This window comes from Dendropsophus ebraccatus, chromosome 8, assembly GCF_027789765.1.
Source record: "Dendropsophus ebraccatus isolate aDenEbr1 chromosome 8, aDenEbr1.pat, whole genome shotgun sequence".
Lineage (NCBI taxonomy): Eukaryota > Metazoa > Chordata > Amphibia > Anura > Hylidae > Dendropsophus > Dendropsophus ebraccatus.
In genome coordinates, this window is record NC_091461.1 from 14352887 (window position 1) to 14377966 (window position 25080).

The following is a 25080-nucleotide window of genomic DNA, read 5'->3' on the forward strand; positions in this document are numbered from 1 at the left end:
TATCCAGCTAACTATCCCTACCCCCCCAACCCATGTATCAATAGATGAAACAACATAAAAGTAACAAGGTAAGAAGACTAAAGCAGCGTTTACACCGAACGATAATCGTTCGAATTTTGGCGATAACGATGGCATTTGAGCGATAATCAGCTCGTGTAAACACAGCGAACGATCAAGCGACGAGCAGGAAATCGTTCATTTTGATATTTTTTAACATGTTATCAAATCGCTGTTGGTCGTTCGCTAAAAATTCTCCGATCGTTCAGTGTAAACAGTCTTTCACCGATTTACCCTATGTGTGAGATGGGCTTAAGCGATCTTAAAACGATCGCAATGACGATTTTTCTTATGAATTTTCTAACGATTTTTCTAACGATTTATTCGTCTAAACGCTCATTGTTATAAAAACCAAATTGTTCCTTCAAAATCGTTAAACGATCGATTGGGCGAATTATCGCTCCGTGTTAACAAAGCATAAGCATGATTTATGTAACAATTGTTTTTAGGGCAAGATGGACGTGTGCCGGGGCGTTCCCCGAGATAATAATTATTACATAACAATGATAAATTATGGAATGGAATTAAAGTCTATAAAGCGTTGGCTTATCAATAATATACAGCATAAATATTGGCTTAATAATAAGATATAATAATAATTAATATTACTACTAATATATAGGGATTAATCTCAGAAGGTTTCAGGACGGCTTAGACCGCGTTCACACAGAGGATTCTAAAGAATAAAAGTAAATTTGTTTTCCAAGGAAAAGGAGCCTCAAATTTCTTACATTTTCTTTTTTTTCTTTTCATAAAGTTTTTGGTTATTTTTATAGCACATTTTATAGCAATTAGATCTTTAATTTTAATTTATTTGAAAACATTTATGTGAAAAAAAAAAAAAAAAAAAAAAAAAAAGCCAAATTATGTGATAAATGAGAAAAACATAAAGAAAACTAAATGTAGATTGTTTACCTCTAAAACACAGGTTTTTTTTCCCACTTTTTTTTTTTTTTTGCCATTTTTAACCTGAAATTTTTTATTTCTGCTGATAAACACTGCAGACAGGTAATAGCAACACGTCATTACGGAGATATACATAAATATACTTTCAATGTCCCCCCTCACCATTCTATACCTATAGCTCAGTTAGTAAGGTTTCCTCCCATAGACCTTCATTTGTTCATTCTCCTCAGCTTTTACCGTGTCCGGTATCTATACATCTTAATGTGCGGCCATCTGACAGCGGTGCCTCCTGCATGTAACAGGTTTACCAGGGAACCAGATTCTTCTGGTATCTCTGGATTTACTCTCTGCTGCACCATTACTGCCCCCTATGGCCATTGTTGTTAACTGCTGTAAAAAGATTTGTCATGTTGTACCACAACCTGAGGTCATACACATTTTGTGTAGGATATATATATATATATATATATATATATATATATATATTATTATTATTTTATTTTTATTTTTTTCAAAGAAACGCTGTAAAAACTTGGTAACAATAGCAGGTGTGCACATGGTCATACACCGTTTTGATATTGAATAGATAGATAGATAGATAGATAGATAGATAGATAGATAGATAGATAAAGAATAGATAGATAGATAGATAGATAGATAGATAGATAGATAGATAGATAGATAGATAGATAGGAGATAGATAGATTGATTGATAGATAGATAGATGATAGATAGGTAGATAGAAGATTGATAGATAGATAGATAGATAGATAGATAGATAGATAGATAGATAGATAGATAGATAGGAGATAGATAGATAGATAGATAGATAGGAGAAAGATAGATAGATAGATAGATAGATAGATAGCAAAAAATGCAACGAATTATGAAAAATAATAGGTCCTATGTGATTCCCCCGAGTAGACCGCCTTGTATCTGCTCCCCCCTCTCCTTCCATTCTATCTAAGCCTTCCTATAGTTTCTTTAAAAATCAGACACAGCGGAGATTATCCCGTTAATTTATTACAATTATTATAATTTATTACTTTATTACAGGTGTAATTGGGCTACAAAACCTATGGGAAAATCGTGCCGTACGCAGGTCACATTCATATATTCATACATTAAGGTCATTGCTGGTAGAGATGGTGTGTGTGACCTGCAACCCCCAAAAAATCCATCGCAACCACAATGACAATCATTAATGTCCATTTACACAGAAAGATTATCTGACAGATTATCTGTCAAAGATTTGAAGCCAAAGCCAGAAACAGACTATAAACAGCGATCAGATAAAGGAAAGCCTGAGATTTCTCCTCTTTTCAAATCCATTCCTGGCTTTGGCTTCAAATCTTTTTGTGTAAATGGACCCTTAGATGCAACATGTAGACTAGGAAATTGAGAATTTAAAGGGGCTTTCCTCTCAAACAGGGGACAAATAATATCTTTTCTTTTCTTTTATCATATATACAGATGTAGCAGAGCTGGAAATGTTATTAAAATTCCCCCTATCCCATTACCTTACCATACTTGCAGTAATCACAAACTCATCACTGCTACACCGCTTTGCCTTGTCTCACTTACTACCTTATTCTAAGAAGGTGTTTTCTGTCTTCAACCAGAATTAGCCAGTGTTTTTTTTGTATCCCAGCCCCCACCTCTCTAGTGACCCTCCTCGCCTCCTCTATTTGGTATGGAGGGCTGTGTTTGCTATTAAACAGAGCGACTATTCCTTTAATTGTCTTGGTAGGTGTGTGTGATCCTTGCTCTCACCCACAAGGAAGGAAACCTCCCAAGTCTCGGCCTCCTCTGTAATTACAGCTGAGGAGATAGTTTTTAATTTCGCCTGCATCCAGCCCTGTGTCACTGCTCCTCAAGGAAGCCACAAGGAACCTTCTTCGCTTTTATTTTTGAAACTTTTTGAAACATTGCAGAAAATTCTGAGGATTCTAGTTTACAGAGTCTCCCCTTTATTCCCCCTATTTCAAAAATTTTACTAAATTTCCTTTATTTTCATACAAATTCATGTGATTCAGGGTTTTCGAGCCTAGACCATTCCGAGAGAGCAATGAGACCAGGTGCAGGATGGTTTAGGCTAGTCTGAGAACTTTTTTTTTATTTTTTTTTTTGCCATCAAAGCTTGTGAGGTAATAGTCAATAGGAAAAGGGGTGCAGATTTTTTTTTTGTCTTACTTTTTAGGGTTACCCCCATTAAATTGGCCATGGGGATCTTTTATTGTGACAAGACGGCTGGGATCACCAGCAATGTATGGAATGGGATTAAGAGTCAGATCCAGAGTCGAGCGCCTGAGGGGCTGGAGCTGGATGAGATCCACATGTTACAGCAGAATCGGTGAGTAGGAATATGTCGGATATATTTTTGGGGGGTAGGAACTATGGGAGAGATTTATCAAACATGGTGTAAAGTGAAACTAGTTCAGTTGCCCCTAGCAACCAATCAGATTCCACCTTTTATTTTCCATAGCGTCAAAAAAGTGGAGTCTGGTTGCTAGGGGCAACCCGTATGGAGTAAAGTGAAACTGGCTCAGCTGCCCCTAGCAACCAATCAGATTCCACCTTTCATTTTCCATAGAGTCTGAAAAGTGAAGTCTGGTTGCTAGGGGCAACTAAGTCAGTTCCACTTTACACCATGTTTGATAAATCTCCCCCTATGGGCCTGGCTCCTAATGTAAAAGTTTGTTTGGGCGCAGGAGCTTACCATCTAATTGTTTGCACAGGTTTACGAATGGTTGACAGGAAGCAGCATGTCAGTAGATGGTTAACAGGGTCATATATATATATATATATATATATATATATATATATATATATATATATATATATATATCTTGTAATTTACACGTTTTTGTATACTATCTGGAGATATACATCACGTGTTCTCTGACATATACACCAGACCAAGGGTAGGGAACCTTGGCTCTCCAGCTGTTGCAAAACTACAACTCCCATCATGCCTGGACAGCCAAAGCTAAAGCTTTGGCTGTCCAGGCATGATGGGAGTTGTAGTTTTGCAACAGCTGGAGAGCCAAGGTTCCCTACCCCTGCACCAGTCTGTCATTATATAGCCACAAAGCAGCATACGTCAGTCTTTTCCACTATGTATTGTTTTTAGTCTTTTTTATCTTGACCCTCTGTATAGATAAGTGCAGACCATTGCATTTCCTTGTACAGTACAAAAATAATTGTATAAGGATGAGCACCACCTGACCGAGACCAGACGGACCTTTTTTTTTTCTCCGTTATTATGATGGCAGGGCAGCCTATGATGCTGTGCACGGCTCCTAAGAACGTATAAATTCAAGGTTGTCAATGATGACAAATAAGAGTCCGTTCACATCTGTATGACAAGTCCCGTTCTCTAATCGTAATTCCACAATGGAAGTATTGGTGGTGCCAGATGCACCGCACCATGGAAACCATTGGTGGACCTCATTAGGTGTCCATCATTTTATCATGACACATTATTATGTCTGGAATTGTTGGTGGAGTCTCCTAATAGAACCAGTAACACAGATCGTAATAAAGCGGAGTCTGTGCCACCAGCCAGGTGGGATACTACCTAGATGTCATGTATATACTGTATATTGATCAATGTAGCAAGGAAAAATACCGCTCTTCAAGGGTCCTGATCCTATACCTATAGCCATGTGTGATACTACCTGAATGCCACTGTACCTGTCACTCAGAAAAACTTTTGACATGGTCTCTCAAAAGCTGAGTAGTCAATAGATATTTATCTGACAGATTATTGAAGCCAAAGCCAGGAATGGATTTGAGAAGTGGAGAACTCTGTCTTTCCATTTATAGTCTGTTCCCGGTTTTGGCTTAAAAATCTGTCAGATAAATCTCTTTGTGTAAACACGCCATTATAATGATGCCTGTGTGGTGCAGCTGGATAGAGATCACAGTCAGCTTGGCAGAGAGGTGCACTACCAGGGATATCGGGGAGAGATCAGTCGGGGTCTGAACACTTACAACCTGTGCCATCAAAGTTTTTGACAGGTCTGTCTTACATGTCAAAATTTGGGGAAAAAAACCTGACTAGTAAAAAACCAGAGTATAGCTACAACATGTTTTGAGGTGAATATATCTTCATCAGGTTCCCGAGACACACAATATGATGTGTCTGTAACCCGACGAGATGTTCACCTCGAAATGTGTCGAGGTCACCTTCTCTCAAAGTTGGATTACTAACCTGTCTGTATCCGGTATACTCAACTGTATATGGTCATTCTATGGTTGTGGTTATGTACATTATACCTATCCATTATCCTTTTATTGATATATATGGAGTATGGGAGGCCTGGTGGCTAGGTCAGGGGCAATTCCCTCTAGATCAGACCCGGTGCACAAACCTCAAAGGATTAGGAGGAAGACACCCGGCGCGATCTTCACACGGATTCTTTTATTGGAAACAGATGTGACGCATTTCAGGAACTTTACTGTTCACTTCCTCAGACTGATGCCTCCTCAGAGGAAGGGAACGGTACAGTTCTTGAAACGCGTTGAATCTGTTTCCATTAAAAGAATCCTTGTGAAGGTCGTGACTCGTGCCAGGTTTTTTCTTGCTAATCCTTTGAGGTTTGTGCACCGGGTCTGATCTTGAGTAAATAGGGTCTGAGAAGCCATCGTTCTTCCCATACTCCAAAAATGCCTGGAAAGGACATCAGGAGGATGACGGCAGCCGCGCTCTCATTGTGTTCTATGGGCACAATAGAGTGAAGCCTACTGTACCACCTGGCCAGGTGAGCGTACACTTCACATCTAGCAGGGGCACTGTCTCACAGGTTTAGCGTCTTGCACATGCAGCGTCATTGTGTTCCTTTTTTCTACTCTCCTGTGGGATTTTGTTGATCGATATCGCCGATGAGGCGCTGTGCCTGGTCTTTTTTTTTTTTTTGTCTTTATCTTACATGTTTAAAGGTGTTCTAAATGAGAGGGACACTTTAAAAGGGCTATCCAAGATTAGGAAAAAACACAGCTACTATCTTGCAAAAACAGCACCGCCACTGTCCTCAGGTTGTGTGTGGTATTACAATTCTGCTCCATTCCCTTCAATGGAAGTGAGCTGCAAAACCCCACACCTAAACTGAGGTCAGGAGCTGCTGTTTCTAGAAGAAAGCGGCCATATTTTTTTAATACTGAATAACCTCTTTAAGGAAACCTGTGTAAGGATTGATAACATCAACTCATGTATATGCTGCCCCTGGTCAGACTCCAACCCGGAGCTTCAGATGTGTTTACCTATGAGCTGTACACTCCCTGTATACTGCCGGATCTATTCCATCATCTCGTATATAGCCTCTCTGTCTTTCTCTATGGATACAGCCTGCTCTATAAGTTCTGTAGTAATCCAGAATATTTCATAGACTTCACAAAACTACAACTCCTAGCATGGTACAGCCAAAGCCAAAGGTTGTCAGTGCATGCTTGTGGTTGTAGTTCTACAACAACTAAATAGCCACACCCTCTGAGAAGTCACTATACTATAACCTGTGACCTGCCAGGATGCTATTCCTAGTGGCTGATAATATAACATTGACTAGGAACATGATATATTCCCAGCTCACTCATCGGACGTTGCAGGCCGGGCTGATACCATCAGATATTGTGGGGATGTTAATGGCCCTATTATAATATATTCCGCCATACTTATGTAGAGAAGACAGGGAGACATAACATCCTATGACTGCACCTTTATGTTAATGAAGCTTAGAGGGAATCTGTCATTTACATTCCCAACCACTGACACAGTTTCTTACATATATCTCTCTGCAGAGTTAGGCATGTTCACACAATGTATATATTTGCGTAAAAGTACGTCCGTTGTTGCCGATTGCAGCAACGGCCGTGATTAATACGAAAATATACGTTACCTTGCCATCTATGGAATCCCGGACAGAGTGTATACACATAGGGGGACATTTATGAAGTCTGGCGTTTTTTACGCCGGCCTTACAAATGTCTCCGGAGCTCAGGAGATATATGTAGAGACGCATTGCCTCTACATAAATCCCGATCGCATGGAGCCCGACCGTGCGAATTTTAAAACCTACGTCAGGGGCAGATCCGGAAAAAAAATATTTGTAAAAATACTGTTTGCGAAAATTATTACGACGATTTGCCCCACCTGTGCCTAAAAAAAGCATTTAGGCCTTTTCATACATGTGCCCCACAGTATACGCTCCAGCCGGAATCTCTAGAGGCGGCGTAGAAAACTGACATGTCACTTTTCTGCAGCCGCTATTCATTGAATAGCGGCTGCAGAAAACCCTGTCAGTGCACACAGTGGAGCAAGCGGCTTTGGCCGCACGCTCCATTGTGTGCTGTGGGAGTTCTAATGCAGGCGCGCACTGATGCGCCCGCATCAGAACTCAGCGGTGCTAAAGGTCATCCGGCCGGTACTGCAGTACCGGCTGGGATGATCTTTAATGAGACCGGCCTTTCTGTGACCCGGCCGTGTCACGGAACAGCCGGTCTTATAAAGCGTGTGAACATAGCCTTAGGATTGGGAGGAAGAATGAGTTGATGTTCCAGCTTTCAGCTCTTCAGGAGCTTGGGAAAGTCTCATCTACACTTTAAATAGGAAAATAAAAGCATATTTTTACAGAATGGAAGCACAGACAGAAATATGAAGGGTACCATGTGTCTTTGTTCTAACAGTGTCAGCAGTTGGGAATGTCAATCGCAGATTTTAACCAGTTTAAATTCACTTTTATTGATCTTTGAGAGTCCTCAGGATCCCTGCAGATAGTCATAGTAAAAGGGGCTGGGGAACTTTATTCCGTTCCTCAATAGCTGCTATGTACAGAAATTGCAATGCTCCAAGTACTGTATATGGTCCCAGTGCTGATTAGTCTGCACTGCCAAATCCACAAAAGCTTTCTCTTTGCCTGTGACAGCCGCTGCTATCCTCCTCCTCTCTGTCCCAAACTTCTCAACTCATTCTTTGTGGCTGCTGCTGCTCCTCTTTTTGCTCACTTTCTGTCCTTTCTTTCTCCTCCCTGACTGCTGTTCCTCTACTTCTCCCTGACTGCTGCTCCTCTCCTCTTCCTCCCTGACTGCTGCTCCTCTCCTCTTCCTCCCTGGCTGCTGCTCCTCACCCTTTTCCTCCCTGGCTGCTGCTCCTCACCCTTTTCCTCCCTGGCTGCTGCTCCTCACCCTTTTCCTCCCTGGCTGCTGCTCCTCACCCTTTTCCTCCCTGGCTGCTGCTCCTCACCTTTTTCCTCCCTGGCTGCTGCTCCTCACCTTTTTCCTCCCTGGCTGCTGCTCCTCACCTTTTTCCTCCCTGGCTGCTGCTCCTCACCTTTTTCCTCCCTGGCTGCTGCTCCTCACCTTTTTCCTCCCTGGCTGCTGCTCCTCACCTTTTTCCTCCCTGGCTGCTGCTCCTCACCTTTTTCCTCCCTGGCTGCTGCTCCTCACCTTTTTCCTCCCTGGCTGCTGCTCCTCACCTTTTTCCTCCCTGGCTGCTGCTCCTCACCTTTTTCCTCCCTGGCTGCTGCTCCTCACCTTTTTCCTCCCTGGCTGCTGCTCCTCACCTTTTTCCTCCCTGGCTGCTGCTCCTCTCTTCCTACTTTCCTTACCCCCCCCCCCCCCCCTTACTTTCCTGCTCCTCTCAGGTTATTGCTATGTCATTTTTGCTGCTCCTTATCTCCTCCATCCTACTCTTTCTCTCTGCTTATTGTTTTCCTCCTCTGTAGATGCTGATCCCACTTTCTTGCCATCCTCCTAATCTCCTACTTTTCTGGTTATCGCTGCTGCTGCTCCTCATCTCTGTGTGCTTCTCCTCCACTCACCCTCCATTTCTTCCCATTCCTCCTCTTGCTAATCTTTTAATCCCAGTTTTATTTCTCCTCTTGACTGCTGCTACTTCCCCTCTACTACTTCTCTCTAGTTGCTTCTCCTTTCCCCCCCCCCCCCCTTTCTGACTCCTCCTCCTCTTCTGTTCTTTCTTCATGACTGCTGCTGCTCTTCCTCCCCTTTCCCCATGGCTTTTCTTTTTTACTTCCCTTCTGTTTCCCTTCTATGATGGCTGCTGCTTCTCCTCTCCCCTACCTCAGGCCTCTGCATTTCTTACCCCCCCCCCCCCCCCACACACACACACACGCACACACACACACAGCTCTTCTCCTTCCTCACAGTTACTATTCCCTTACTGTTCCTTCCCTTTTTTCTTTAATTCATTTTCCTTTTCTGTTCTTCCATTTAGGACTGCTACTTTTCCTCTCTGCTGCTCCTCTTCTCTCCTTGCGCCTGCTCTCTGCTGCTACCCCTTGACTTCTCTTTTGTTGTTACTTTTATGACCACTCCTCCTCCTCCTCCTCTCTACTACTATTCCTCTCCTCACTCTTGCTCTCGACTGCCTCTCTCCTCCTCTTCTGTTGTTACCTTTATGACCCTTCCTCCTCAATGCTGCTCTTCCTCTCTTCTGCTGCTGCTTCTCTCTTCTGCTCCTCTTCTTCCCTCTTTTTGTGACTGCTCCTTCTCCTCTCTACTGCTCCTCCTCTCCTCTGCAGTATATAATCACTTTTAAATAATAACTTGTGATGTCATCTCTTAAGTATTTTTTAGGAAGACTTGAGTATGAGCTGCTGTCTCCTGTTTCTATCTATTCTCCCTGATAACCTCTCGCTGCCAATAGAAATGTAATGTTATAGATGAAGAGAAGGGGGGGGGGGGATCTGGCTTCTGCCATACTTGGCCGTGCGCTGCGGGGATCAGCTGAATGCCTCTGGCCTCTTAGATAGTTGTAAAGATAAGCTCGGAAGTATCAAACAGCCAATGTGAGAGTGTTTCAGGAGTTCAATGTGGAAGTCATTACCTGGATGTCTGTGGGAGGGTTAACGGCCGAGGTTATCCGGGTTATCCTGGCTTTAAAAAAAAAAAAATCAGCTCCTTTCTTGCAAAAACAGCGCCACCCCTGTCCTCAGGTTGTGTGTGGTATTACAGTTCAGCTCCATCCACATTAATGTAACTGAGCTGCAAACCCTACACCCAAACTGAGGACAGGAATGATGGTATTTCTGGAAGAAAGCGGCCGTGTTTTTCTGGATAACCCCTTAAGGCGTAAGTTATGCTTTTGCTGCAATTTTCTAAAATTATGGTAAAAATGTTTCAGGGGTGATGTATAACAACCATATATCCCAATCCTAAAAAAAGGGTATCAGTGTACAGATAGAGCTGGGGGGGTCTGATGGGCAGTGTCATCTGACCCAGGTAAGACCACTTCCTCTGACACATTAAACACTGTCATTTTCTGTGGGTCAGGCTGGGGATCACATGACCCAATTACAATACTGTAAAGAACGGATGCAGCTGTGCTGGAACAAAACACTGTTACACTGTTCCTCTCCGCTAACTCTGTAGTCCTATTCTGTACTCCTATTGGTTGAGTGGTCGTAATCCACAAACTTGCATATGTGTCTGTGTATATACTGTATGTGTGTTTTATGCCTTTTGTGGGGCATAATATAAACTTTATTAGCCTAGACAGAGTTCACAAGCACACTTTATGTAAGGCCAGTAAGGTTGCAAATCATAAAGTTCATTTTATAAGCCTAAATTATTGTAGGTATGGACCCCTTCCAGCCAACATAGTCCGGTTTTATAAGGGAAAGAGAAAATAATTTTGAACAGTATATAAATGTTGCAAGAAAAACCTTATATAGGACTAACTTATTAAAGAGGTAGTTTACAAAAAAAAATTCTCTCAAATCAACTGGTACCAGAAAGTGCCAGTGATTTGTAACTTACTACTATTAAAAAAAAAAAAAAAAAGTCCAGTCTTCCAGTACTTATCAGCTGCTGTATGTCCTGCAGGAAGTGGTGTATTGTTTCCAGTCTGACACAGTGCTCTCTGCTGCCACCTCTGTCCATGTCAGGAACTGTCCAGAGCAGGAGAGGTTTTCTTTGGGGATTTGCTCCTGCTCTGGACAGTTCCTGACATGGACAGAGGTGGCAGCAGAGAGCACTATGTCAGACTGGAAACAATACACCACTTCCTGCAGGACATCCTGTGTATGGGGTTGAGTACCAGTTATCCAACATGGGATGAGCTCTGTGAGAACTAGGTTAGTCACGAGGCAGAGCTCGACCTAGGGAATGTAATGATAGAAGTAGTAGGAGGTTGTACAACATGACGCTCACGTGCAACAGGTCTCTCTATTGATAAAGTTACGGTACTAGACAGGTGCTGTGCAGCACTCAATAGATTTGAGCTTTCTCTGAAAATTTGGTAGTAAGGGAAACTGGTGTCTGATCTCCTGGAGATGGACATTTCCTTTAATCAAGAAGGGGGAACCATGATGGCTTAAAGGAGAAGTCCGGCAAAATTTTTTATTAAAGTATTGTATTGCCCCCTAAAAGTTATCCAAATCCCCAATATACACTTATTACAGGAAATACACATAAAGTGTTTTTTTTCTCTGCAGTTACTACTGCATCAAGGCTTCACTTCCTGGATAACATGGTGATGTCACTTCCTGAATAACATGGTGATGTCACTTCCTGAATAACATGGTGATGTCACTTCCTGGATAACATGGTGATGTCACGACCCGACTCCTAGAGCTGTGCGGGCTGTGGCTGCTGGAGAGGATGATGGCAGAGGGATGCTCCAAGTGTCCCTCCAGTGCCCTGTGTCCCTCAGTGTCCCTCCAGTGCCCTGTGTCCCTCAGTGTCCCTCCAGTGCCATGTGTCTCTGTCCCCCTGCCATTATAATCTCCAGCAGCCATAGCCTGCACAGCTCTGGGAGTCGGGAGACATCACCATTTTATCCAGAAAGTGACATCACCATGTTATCCAGGAAGTGACCTCATGTTATCCAGGAAGTGAAGAATTAATGCAGTAGTAAGAGCAGGGAAAAAAGCACTTTATAAGCATTTCCAGTAATAACTGTATATTGGTAATTTGTATAACTTTTGGGGGGCAATACAATACTTTAATAAAAAAAACTTCCGGACTTCTCCTTTAAGACTCACAGCACAGTTTGCTTGGTATTACTATAAGCCAACTTGTCGAAAGTTCAAGATTGGCAAAGTTCTGTTCTCCAAACTCGAACGCTGTGCATTTGAAACCTATCGGCTGTAGAAGTTGGGAGTCCTGTAATACAAGGATACAGCTATAGGCCATAGGCTGTATCCATATTTTTCTGGCACCCCTGGGGCACCATCCAACTTCTACAGATGCCGGGAGTCAAATGTCAAGTGATCGGTTTCGAACAAAGGTTGCCAATCCCGAACTTTAGGCTAGTTTGCTTGACTATAGTTACATTATAAACATTAACTATTCTTCTTCTATTAAAGATATATGAAAAGGTGCTATATACCATTGCAGTTGTCCTTATATTTATTTTTACTTTGAAGGCTGACGGGGAGGGCAGATTCTTATTCTTAGTTTTAGAACATGGATTGATATTAAAGCGACTCTGTACCCACAATCTGACCCCCCCCAAACCGCTTGTACCTTCAGATAGCTGCTTTTAATCCAAGATCTGTCCTGGGGTCCGTTCGGCAGGTGATGCAGTTATTGTCCTAAAAAACAACTTTTAAACTTGCAGCCCCGTGCCAAACAGGAGTATCTGTGCCCTAACTTTGCACCACCCCTCCGTCCCTCCTCCCCACCCTCTTCATCATTAGGAATGCCACTGGAACATATTTTCTACATGCTGAACATTGCACAGGTGGCCTAACAATCCAGCCCATGTGCAGCGCTAACACAGGTGGGGAATAGGAGGCAATATGCCTGGGGCATCCCTAATGATGAAGAGGGTGGGGAAGAGGGACAGAGGGGTGGTGCAAAGTTAGGGCACAGATACTCCTATTTGTCACGGGCTGCGAGTTTAAAAGTTGTTTTTTAGGACAATAACTGCATTATCTGCCGAACGGACCGCAGGACAGATCTTGGATTAAAAGTAGCTATCCGAAGGTACAATCAGTTTGGGGGGGGGGGGCAGATTGTGGGTACAGAGTCACTTTAAGTATTTTTTTGCCAAGAAAAAAAAGGGTTTATGATGAATTTGTATGCTCAGTTGGCATGGAAGGGAAAGATTTGGGGTATACCAGTGTTCAGCCTCAATGTAATATTTGTGCCCACTTTAAAGGGCTTTGTCCAAATGTGGGATCAGGGAAAGGTGAGTTACTAGCCAATTAACCACTTATCTGACAAGGAAACAATATCGGAAATTTTTAGAGAATATTAAACTGTTGACCCCATCCAGTGTGTGTTATTCCATGTTTGTGTGTGTTCGGGGGTGGGGGATAGGTGTTTTTGGGAACACCTCCCCGGTGTGTTTGTCATGGTGGCATTGGACTGTTTACTTTTCTATAAGAGAGATTAATCTCCCAATTACCATTCTATGATTGTATAGCTCTGAGTAAGACATAGGATGATTAATATACAACTTATCTACAGACATCGTACTCCCAGGACACATTGCTGAGGAGCTTATCATATACTTTAAGATGTCATCTCAAATGTATGGAGTGAATCAAACTTTATAGATTTGGGCACATACATGCTTCAGATACCCCAAAACATAAGAAGGCCACCAAATGTCACTTTTTGTAAGTTGGTCATATACAGTAGATATCAGTAAGTTGATGGCTGAACAACCGATGAACAAGCAGTCATCTGGTAAATGAACCTTTTGCCTCTGCAGCTATTTTAGTCAATTATGCTTTTTAAAGGGGAACTCCGGAGAAGAAATAAAATCAAGTGGCATTAGAAAGTTATACAGATTTGTAAATTACTTCATTTAAAACGAAAATCTCCAATCTTCCAGCACTTATCAGCTGCTGAGTGTCCTGCAGAAAGTGGTGTATTTTTTTCCAGAAAAATCTGACACAGTGCTCTCTGCTGCCACCTCTGTCCATGTCAGGAACTGTCCAGAGCAGTAGCAAAACCCCATAGAAAACCTCTCCTGCTCTGGACAGTTCCTGACATGGACAGAGGTGGCAGCAGAGAGCACTGTGTCAGACTGGGGAGAATCCACCACTTCATGCAGGACATACAGCAGCTGATAAGTACTGGAATACTGGAGATTTTTAAATAGAAGTAATTTACAAATATTTATAGCTTTCTGACACCAGTTGATTTGAAAGAAAACATTTTACGTTGGATTACCCCTTTTTGCATATGGGAGTAGAAAATGGCCACCTTTTTTCTAATCCTGAATGACCCCTTTAACAACAATGAAGTCTGTTACGCATCAGATATATTAAAGTTTGAGGATGTGAAACTGTGTGTCAAGACTGAAGCTCAGCCAAAATGTGTCACATGTCAATGACTGCCCCCCCCCCTTTCCCTCCACATACCAGCACCTCTGCCAAAAAAATGGCTGACGAGGGCCAAGTCTCTAAATCCATCCAAGAAACCCTCTTACACACTGCAGCTAAATTGTTTTCTGTACAGAAGTCTGACCAATCCTCCCAGTCCATGTCAGAGGAGATGTGTAGAGGAATGGGGCAGTACCAGGTATTAGTCCAGTGTACAATTATCTTTTCTTTTTTTAAGCATACCTCTCATAGCGACATGTCAGAGGTTTGTATTGGTCGGAGTCCGGGGTCCACTGACCTAAATCCTAGGTACATCCTAGGTAGTATGTTTCGATGTTTTCTTTTATTCTTTTTTTTTTTTTTTACATGACTTTCTAATTTTTCATAGAGGTTTTAAACAGTTCACATCTGTGGTCCGAGAACATTACGGTTGGTCACGTCTTCACGGACTGATCAGGGAACACTAGGACAGCATACACACTGGCAGATGGGATACACACTGAGATGCCTATACACCGATACCTGTTGGCTGAAGGATCATTCGGCTGATAGCTGCCCCTCCAGCCATGACTGATCCTTCATGTGTTCTCTATGGGATGGGAGCCAGACTGCTCTGGTGCAGAGTATAAAAGGGTCAGGTGGTGGAAATCCATCATACTCGCCATGTATCTACAGTGAAATCAGTAGAGAATCAATTTCGGCTCAGTATAGCACTGCTGTTTTTGTTTTTTGTTTTTTTCTTTCTGTATTTTGGTGCATAAAGCTATGAATAGTAGACCCAACAAACATTTTACTGCATGTCAATTAGAAATCGATATGCCTCCCATAGACCCACTATCACCATCACTACCGATCCCAAGATCAGGATTCACTTACCCCCATTAGCTGAAAAGAGAAATCTTTATTATCTGCGAGTGACTGGCTTCCATTAAATGGACACAATTCTCCACCTCTTCAAACCGGTGACCTCCTAGCTGTCAAAGCCTAACCAATCAATCCCACCACAAAGCCATATAGGTTTATGATGGGAAAACTGTTTATGAGCTGCTTATAATTAGGGATGATAGAACCTTGGGATTTTGCAGGTTCGATCAAACTCGAACATTCTCGAACCTACAGCATTTGATTCCCTATGCCTTCCCAGTCCGTGGGGAAGGAGGAGACAGCCTGAGTACCGCCTGGAATTCCGGGATACAGCCTAGGTTCGATCATCTCTACTTATAATTTGAGTTTTTGTGGGCCAGTCCACCAAACTGAACCAAAGGGGTTGTGTTATGCTCATGTCTTTCCAATGGGACATTTCTTGGCATTCATCAGGGTGAAGAGGGGTGGTATTCGGTGTCCCACAAATCAACTGTCAAAATTGATAAAACTAAGACCTATGATATAGAATTATTATTATTATTATTATTATTATTATTATTATTATTTATAGAGCGCCCTTAATTCCAAAGCGCTACACAATAGAAAGGGGTAACGAGCAGAAACAACACAAGATCAAAACACATTACATGAAGGCAAATGGCAGACTTGTACATGGGGAAGAGGACCCTGCACGCGAGGGCTTACAATCTATAAGGTAGGGGGAGAGAAACAGGAGGTAAAGTGCAGCCAGTCAAGTGATGCAGAATTATTATAGGTTGTAGCCTAGTTTGAAGAGATGGGTTTTCAGGTTACTTTTTAAGGACTTTATGGTGGGTGAGAGACGGATGTGTCGGGGTAGCGAGTTCCAGAGTATGGGGGAGGCTCAGGCAAAGTCTTGGAGGCGGTTGTGTGAGGTACAAACAAGGGGGGAGTGCAGACTGAGGTCACTAGAGGATCGAAGGTTGCGTGAGGGACGGTAGCGGGATATTAGGTCAGAGATGTACGGAGGGGACAGGTTGTGGATGGCCTTGTACGTCATGGTCAACAGTTTAAAGTGAATACATTGGGCAATGGGTAGCCAGTGGAGGGATTGGCAAAGTCGAGAGGCAGAGGAAAAGCGAGGGGAAAATTGGATAAGTCGGGCAGCAGAGTTAAGGATAGACTGGAGGGGAGCAAGGGAGTTAGATGGAAGGCGAGAGAGGAGGATATTACAGTAGTCCAAGCGGGAAATAATGAGAGCATGTACCAGCAGTTTGGTAGAGTCAGGGGTGAGAAAAGAGCGGATTCTGGAAATATTTTTGAAGTGAATGCGGCAGGAGGTGGTCAGGGCTTGAATTTGGGGTTTAAAGGACAGGGCAGAGTCAAAGGTGACCCCGAAGCAGCGGACTTGAGGAACAGGGGACAGAGTGCAGCCATTGATAGTGATTGACAGATTAGATGGCAGGGTGGAGCGAGATGGGGGAAAGATGATAAGTTATAAATAAGGTTAGCTCTTTTAGAAACTTTTTTTTTTTCTCCTACTTTGCATGTTGCATAATACTACACCATACAATTATGCGGATTTAAATAAAATACTAACCAAGTCCAATAATTTCTCAATGACAAGAAAACACTAAACCACTCATTGTGGAGTCTAAACCAGGAAGCATCCTGTATTATTCCGCACTGCCAACTTTGAGGGTGGACCCTCAGGGGGAGCTATTATCTTCATCCTTCCTAACAGTATTTCATATATCTGGATTGATTCCAGAAACAATTTCCTAACTGAGCATGTAACAACTATGTAATTTACAGAGAACACGTGTACCAGGGGGAAAAAAACAAACACTTAATCCCGGCTCGGAGCTTTATTCTTTGTAATGGGGCTTACGGATCTGTGTCGATTCTATGTGACTTAGGGTCTATTCACACGTCAGTATATTTTTCCAATCCGCAAATTTCAGTCAGTATACAATCCGCAAATTCAGTCCGTATTGCATCCGTATTGCATCCGTATTGCATCCGTATTGCTTCAGTAAAATACAGACCCCATAGAGTTGTATTGGATGTGTCAGTTACTGTCCGTACTAGGGTCTGTCCTTTTTTTTTTGCGGAACGGATTGCAGCCCAGTACACAACACGGATGTGTGTATAGGTCCATTGAAATACATTGGTCCTATATTATTGCGGATCCGCAATTGCGGACAGGAACAGGATGTGTGAATAGGGCCTTACTACTTCTGTTCCGTAGATTACAGTTGACAGACAACTTATATATGAGACAGAGATGTGTTTTTGTTCCCAACTGTTTTGCAAAATATCAGATTTGAAAACTGCTTGGGATTTTTTATTTTATTTTAGACTGATATTCAGTACCATCCACCCAAGAAGCAAAGCATAGCTGTCGTGACGTCACAGACCACTCTGTCACTCTTAGGCAGGGCTTCCCAATCTTTTCTACTTTGTGACACCGCTAGGAAAAATGATGGCACCCAAACAAATAATGTTCTACAGAAAATATTCAGTAACTCACAGGTGATGTCGTCTTTTATCTGCGGCGTCACTTTCCTGTTTCCTCTTCATCTGGCCCAGACCACCATAACATTTTTTTCCAGCTACAATTCATCTCTTCAGAACCTGCCAGACAAACATCTTAGGCTTCTCACGTGTCTCACGTGTTTTTCCCACCTATAGGCTCCCATACATTACTAATTGCAAACACACAAAAACACAAAAAAAATAAAAAATGCAACAGCTCACCGCAACGGCAAGATACAGACCCACTATAGACATGAAAATAGTTAAAAGCATTACGGTGGCCTCATACCGGGGCAGTCCTACACTGTACTATGGCCTCTCCATGGTATGAAATACGCCTATGCTCTGGGCATGCAAGATCTGTCTTATACCGGCACAAGTAATTACACCACCTGGGTGGGATGGGTGGAGTGCACGACCAAGTAGAGGCAGCCACTCCCCCATCTGGAACACAGAAAAAATGACAATTTTGGTCAGCTCTCCTAGAACACCATTCACACTAGGCAGGAGCACGTTGTTATGGCTGAAATTGCAAACACAAAAACACAAAAAAAATGCAACAGCTCACCGCAATGGCAAGATGTAGACCCACCACAGACATGAAAATAGTTATAAGCAGACCCCCCCCCCCCCAACTGCCAAAAAAAAAACTTCCACAAAAGTAATGATGTGTTGTTGTGTGTTTGCAATTTCAGCCATAGCAACGTGCTCGTGCTTAGTGTGAATGGTGTTCTAGGAGAGCTGACCAAATTTGTCTTTTTTATACATTACTAATTCTGCTTTTTGGTGTTGAGCAGTAAAGTGAGTAGGTATGTGGGATGTCCCCTGCTGTGCCCCCATATAGTAAACATTTCCTCTGTGGTTCCCTTCCAAGTAGTAATAATGTCCCATGCTGTTGCCCTCTCTATAGTATTATTGCACTCTAATGTGCCCCCATTTAGTAATAATGCCCCACTGCTGTGCACCCCCACATAGTCATAATGCCTCTTGGTGTGCCCTCCACCTAGTAATAATGTCCCCTGCTGTACACTCCTCATATAGTAATAATGCCCCCTGCTGTGGCCCCCATATAGTAATATTGCCCCCTGCTGTAAAACTCACTTGTGGACCTCCTGTCTGACATCAACCAGGTCACACTCAAAGAATGTCTGCCATCTTTAAAGGTTTGAGTTTCTAAATGATGTGTTCATAATTTCTGGGGTGTTTTTTTGTTTTAATTGCTCATTGTGAAATGTTTATTCTTATCTCTCCCAGGATCGGTGAGTGCCCGTTACTTAGTGCTGCAAAAGACAATGATGTTGGAGCTTTAAGAAAACTGCTGGAGTGCGAATCAACTGACCTGTATGTGAGAGGTAGGTGGGAGCAGCGTGGCCATGAGTAAGACTTAAAGTGACACTGTCACCCCCTTTGTGCATTCTGACATCTCTACACAGGTGTAAAGGGTAAATTTAGCGATTTTCATACCTTACATTATATCGTACGTCATGGTGTTTGTTCAAGTAAAAAGTAATTTTTTATCAACTGCAGATTGTGTTAAGTGGGCAGGGCCTCGTGGCATTAGCACCACTTAGCCCCGCCCACAACACCACAGTTGGCTCCGCCCAATCGCCGGCCATTGGAACAGGCTGGCCGAAAGGTCTAGACCCCACCCCCTTTACGCTGGCCAACCAACGGGCGTCAAGGGGCGGTGCCAACGTTGAGGGCGAGGCTAAGTGGCGTTAATGCAGCGAGGCCACGCCCACTTAATACAATCTGCAGTTGATAAAAGGACATTTTTTACTTGAACAAACACCATGACGTATGATATGAAATAAGGTTTACCCTTTACACCTGTGTAGAGATGTCAGAATGCACAAAGAGGGTGACAAGTGTCACACAGAGTGGCAAAAAGTGCCATTGGCCGTCATAAGTAATAACTTTTTGGAGGCTAATGACCATAACTCTCACTCTGTGTTTTTCAGGAGCAGTAGGGGAGACCGTACTTCACGTGGCTGTTATGTACGACAACCTAGAGGCTACAGAAATAATTCTAGAGGCTGCCCCCGACCTGATCAACCAACCCTTCACCTCAGCCCTGTATGAAGGTCAGATACTTTCATTGTGCTAAAAAAAATTTTAGGGCTCTGTGGTTATTGGTCAGCTGATATTGAGTGGTCTCTATCACATTTTTATGGTGTTTTGCCCATTCTAATGTAACATGTGTAAAAATGTAAGCTTCTGGGCCCCTAACCCTGCAAATCAACCCAGGCAGAGGGATTAGTGTAGGGCGATGCTCCTCATTCATGTTAGATGGTGGGAGAAGGACATATAGGTCAAATCATGGGTCAGGGAGTATGGAGCAGGCTTAGGAGCTGAGGCTGCTCCAGACACAGTGGTTGCTTACGCCTGTTGTTGTTATTGGTTAGGGTTGGAGATCACATCAATCCCATCCACTCGACCCCCTAGATGCTACGGCAAAAGCAACTACAGCATCTACGCAGTTGGGTGCCATGTAGTGGTCTCTTCTCTCTTCTGAGTGACCCCTGCAACCATAGCAATGCAGGGTGCTTAGCATTTGAGATGGCAGCGTCTGCCTTATGCCCCTATTCCACGAGTCGTTTGAAGGAGCAAACGAGCGCTATTAGCGCTCGTTTGCTCCTCGTTCCCCGCTCGCTGCCGCCGCTATTCAACGCGGCTGCAGCGAGCTGGTGAGTGCGGGAGGGGGCGGCGGGGAGCTGCGGGGGGCTGCCCGGGGGATCGCTGATCGTCCGGGCAGCCCATAGGATACAGCAGCGCCTGCTGCCGATGCTCCTATTCAACGGAGCGACGGCAGCAGATCGCTGCTATATCAGTCGCTTGTTTTTCAACATGTTGAAAAACAAGCGACTGCAACGATCAGCCGACATGAACGATGTCGGCTGATCGTTGCACTCTATTCCACGGGACGAATATCGTTCGTAGCGGTCGATATCGGCCGAATACGAACGATATTGCTCCTCTAAACGACCCGTGGAATAGGGCCTTTAAGCTCATTTTCTCCCCCTAGTGGTGACTGCAGGCAGACAGATTTTTTTCATTTAAAGGGGTAGTTCAGAAAAATAATCTTTCAAATCAACTGATTTGATTTGTCATTTACTTCTATTTGAAAAAAAATCTTGTCTGCCAATATTTAGAAGCTGCTGTATGTCCTGCAGGAAGTAGTGTATTCTTTCCAGTCTGACACAGTGCTCTCTGCTGCCACATCTGTCCATGTCGGCAACTGTCCCAAGCAAGAGCAAATCCCTATAGAAAACCGTTCCTGCTCTCCAGACTGGAAAGAATCCATCACTTCTTCCAGGACATACAGCAGCTGATAAGTACTGGAATAATTTTAGATTTTTTACATGATGCCACCCCTAGCTAGCGGCACAGACCGTCAAAATTCATAATGGAGGTCTATGGGAAAATTTGAAATTCTGCACTGCCGGCCGGGGAGTGGGTCATGCTGCTGCGATCCCCAGCTATCTCTTCTGATCAGTTTTTAGTTTTTTTATTGTAAAGACTACGTAAATAATGTTATGTATATCTTTTTTTTTAACAACAGTGCCCATTTAAAGTATGACGGTTGACACATGGTAGAATTCTGAGTTCTAACAATGGGGATATTTATTTATTTGGTGTTTTTCATTATTGTAGGACAAACCGCCTTACATATTGCAGCTGTCAATCAAAACTTAAATCTGGTAAAACTACTGATTCGTAAAGGTGGTGACGTTTGTTCTCCCCGAGCCCTTGGCAGCTTCTTTTCTTATAACCCAGAGAGCCTATTTTACTTTGGTAAGTGCAACACATATTTGGTTTTATTTTGTTTGCTTTTTTAGTTTTGTTTATATATATATATATATATATATATATATATATATATATATATATATATATATATATATATATATATATATAGATATATACATACATATACTCACCGGCCACTTTATTAGGTACACCATGCTATTAACGGGTTGGACCCCCTTTTGCCTTCAGAACTGCCTCAATTCTTGGTGGCATAGATACAACAAGGTGCTGGAAGCTTCCTCAGAGATTTTGGTCCATATTGACATGATGACATCACACAGTTGCCGCAGATTTGTCGGCTGCACATCCATGATGCCAATCTCCCGTTCCACCACATCCCAAAGATGCTCTATTGGATTGAGATCTGGTGACTGTGGAGGCCATTGGAGTACAGTGAACTCATTGTCATGTTCAAGAAACCAGTCTGAGATGATTCTAGCTTTATGACATGGCGCATTATCCTGCTGAAAGTAGCCATCAGATGTTGGGTCCATTGTGGTCATAAAGGGATGGACATGGTCAGCAACAATACTCAGGTAGGCTGTGGTGTTGCAACGATGCTCAATTGGTACCAAGGGGCCCAAAGAGTGCCAAGAAAATATTCCCCACACCATGACACCACCACCACCAGCCTGAACCGTTGATACAAGGCAGGATGGATCTATGCTTTCATGTTGTTGACGCCAAATTCTGACCCTACCATCCGAATGTCGCAGCAGAAATCGAGACTCATCAGACCAGGCAACAGTTTTCCAATCTTCTACTGTCTAATTTCGATGAGCTTGTGAAAATTGTAGCCTCAGTTTCCTGTTCTTAGCTGAAAGGAGTGGCACCCGGTGTGGTCTTCTGCTGCTGTAGCCCATCTGCCTCAAAGTTGGACGTACTGTGCGTTCAGAGATGCTCTTCTGCCTACCTTGGTTGTAACGGTTGGCTATTTGAGTCACTGTTGCCTTTCTATCAGCTCGAACCAGTCTGCCCATTCTCCTCTGACCTCTGGCATCAACAAGGCATTTCCGCCCACAGAACTGCCGCTCACTGGATGTTTTTTCTTTTTCGGACCATTCTCTGTAAACCCTAGAGATGGTTGTGCGTGAAAATCCCAGTAGATCAGCAGTTTCTGAAATACTCAGACCAGCCCTTCTGGCACCAACAACCATGCCACGTTCAAAGGCCTCAAATCACCTTTCTTCCCCATACTGATGCTCGGTTTGAACTGCAGGAGATTGTCTTGACCATGTCTACATGACTAAATGCACTGAGTTGCCGCCATGTGATTGGCTGATTAGAAATTAAGTGGTAACGTGCAGTTGGACAGGTGTACCTAATAAAGTGGCCGGTGAGTGTGTGTGTGTATATATATATATATATATATATATATATATATAATCTATCCTAATAATGTTCCTAACAATCTCTCAATCACGTTATCTTTTCATGAATACACTTCCTCATTGCTTGCAGGCGAACATGTTTTGTCTTTTGCTGCTTGCACTGGCAACGAGGAAATTGTCCGCCTTCTTATTGAGAGTGGGGCCAGTATTCGGGCGCAAGATTCCTACGGTGAGAACCAATTTTTGGAATTTATTAGAGAACGTTAATCCAGGGATTATTCTGATCGCCATTTGGAGTCTGGAAAGCATTTTCTCCCTGTGATGGGGCAATTGGCATCTGCCTCATAAGGGTTTCTGCCTTCTTCTGGATCAACACAGTAGGGACACAGTAGGGTTTTTGTAGTTTGAACTTCATGGACTCTTCTTTCAACCTTTGACCATTAAATATGTTACCATGTCACTATTATAAGGCCATGTTCACATGGCGTAAGAGGCCGGCCGGTCCATGACCTGGCCAGGTCACGGAACAGCCAGTCTCTAAAAAGATCATTCCAGCCAGTGCTACAGTACCGGCCGGATGATCTTTCCTGCCGCAGAGTTCTGATGGGGGTGCATCCATGCGTGCCCGCATCAGAACACTCCACAGCACACTATGAAGCTTGTGGCCGCAGCTGCTCGCTTCACAGTGTGCACTGACAGGGTTTTCTGCGCCCGCTATCCACTGAATAGCGGCCGCAGAAAACTGACATGTCAGTTCTTTGCTGCGCCGTGAGGGATCCCGGCCGGAGCGTATACTATGTGTATACGCTCCGGCCGGGATCCCATAGACAGAAAGCCAACGTATTTTTTCATATTAACCATGGCTGTTGCTGCAATCTACAACAACAGCCGTAGAAATACGAAAAAATACATTGTGTGAACATACATGGTGTGCATTGTTTGGCATTAGAAGAAAGTGAGGTCTTGTAGCTATTGTAATATAAGTCATTTGCACTTAGCTGGTGCTTTGGTGTCCATTGTTTCCTATATCTCCACCAGAAGATCTGAATATTTACTACAATAAGTATTTTCATTGTGGCCATTCTGTTTTGTAGAAAACACCATTTTGCACATCCTAGCCCTACAACCCAACCAGACCTTCTCCTGCAAGATGTTTGATCTTATATTGTCCTATGATGAAGAAAACAGTGACAATCTGGACCTTCAAATGATCCCTAACTACTTGGGTCTTACTGCCTTTAAATTATCTGCTGCTGAAGGAAATACTGTTGTGAGTCTAACTTTTTGAGTGCAATGAAAGAAAAAAAAAACTTTTTGTACTTTTTTAAAGCCTAATACAGATTGCATGGCCCTGTGCAGGGACCCTGTACAGTGACTTAGTATAGAGTTGTAAAGTCTCCATACATGACCATACATCTCCTGTCAGACTCAATGGGCTTCTACAAGAGAATTATTCTATATATATATGGAATCCATATGGAATGTAAAGTAAAATCGGCACAACACACAAAAAACAATAGTTAAAGCTGCCAAGTATATTAGTTTGGTCTTTACACAATCAAAAAGCTCAATACACCAAAGGTGTCCAGTGAAAGGGCAGCTCAGGCAATATCTCATTTTGCATAGTTCCTAAGGTCCTAAATGCCAAGATTTTGTGCTTGGTGGTCAACCTACTATAAGCCATGCTCTTCTAAACGGTGTTAGCTGTGGAATCCGATTGTTTGGATGGGCTTGTAGATAGACTTTGGTTATTTCAAGCTCCTCCAGCTGGGATTCCCCTACAAACTAAGGAACAACCTGATACTCCTGTTATAGAGGTAGTAGCGCTCCCACCTATCCTAACTAGCCTCCTCCAGAAAGGAATAAAAAAGGAGGATATGGACCAGCCCATTAAAGGGTCAGCCAATGTTAAGTTTCATCAAAAGCATCTCAACCGACCAACTAGTACTCTACTCTGTACTGAGAAGGTGTAAAAATGTGATCAGATTCAATTTTTTTCCTATATTTAGTGGTCCATAAATATTTCCCCCAAAAATGTCAATATTAGAAGGTCATCTATGGGTTTTGATCATCAAACACGAAGCTTCGATTTGTTGCATCTGTAAATTTCACAGTCTTTTTCTTCTTCTCAGATGTTCCAGCACATCTTAAATAAACGGAAGCAGGTCCAGTGGAGTTTTGGCCCAGTGAGTTCCGTCTTATATGATCTTTCGGGTATAGACTCTTGGGGAGAAGATCAGTCAGTGCTGGAACTTGTGGTGTCCTCCAGAAAGAGAGCAGTAAGTATATTTTTAAATCGT

General features: G+C 43.0%; 1 protein-coding gene across 1 annotated transcript in view; it reads left to right on the forward strand.

Annotated features, from left to right (window-relative positions):
- The first annotated feature begins 3185 nt into the window (after nt 1-3185).
- LOC138798398 (transient receptor potential cation channel subfamily V member 6-like) overlaps nt 3186-25080 on the forward strand; it is a 29188-nt gene continuing 7293 nt past the window's right edge. The window contains exons 1-7 of the mRNA XM_069978839.1: nt 3186-3316; nt 18894-18991; nt 19601-19723; nt 21294-21434; nt 22911-23009; nt 23875-24050; nt 24913-25059. Coding sequence (XP_069834940.1) covers nt 3186-3316; nt 18894-18991; nt 19601-19723; nt 21294-21434; nt 22911-23009; nt 23875-24050; nt 24913-25059 — 915 coding nt within the window. The remainder of the gene's footprint in view (nt 3317-18893; nt 18992-19600; nt 19724-21293; nt 21435-22910; nt 23010-23874; nt 24051-24912; nt 25060-25080) is intronic.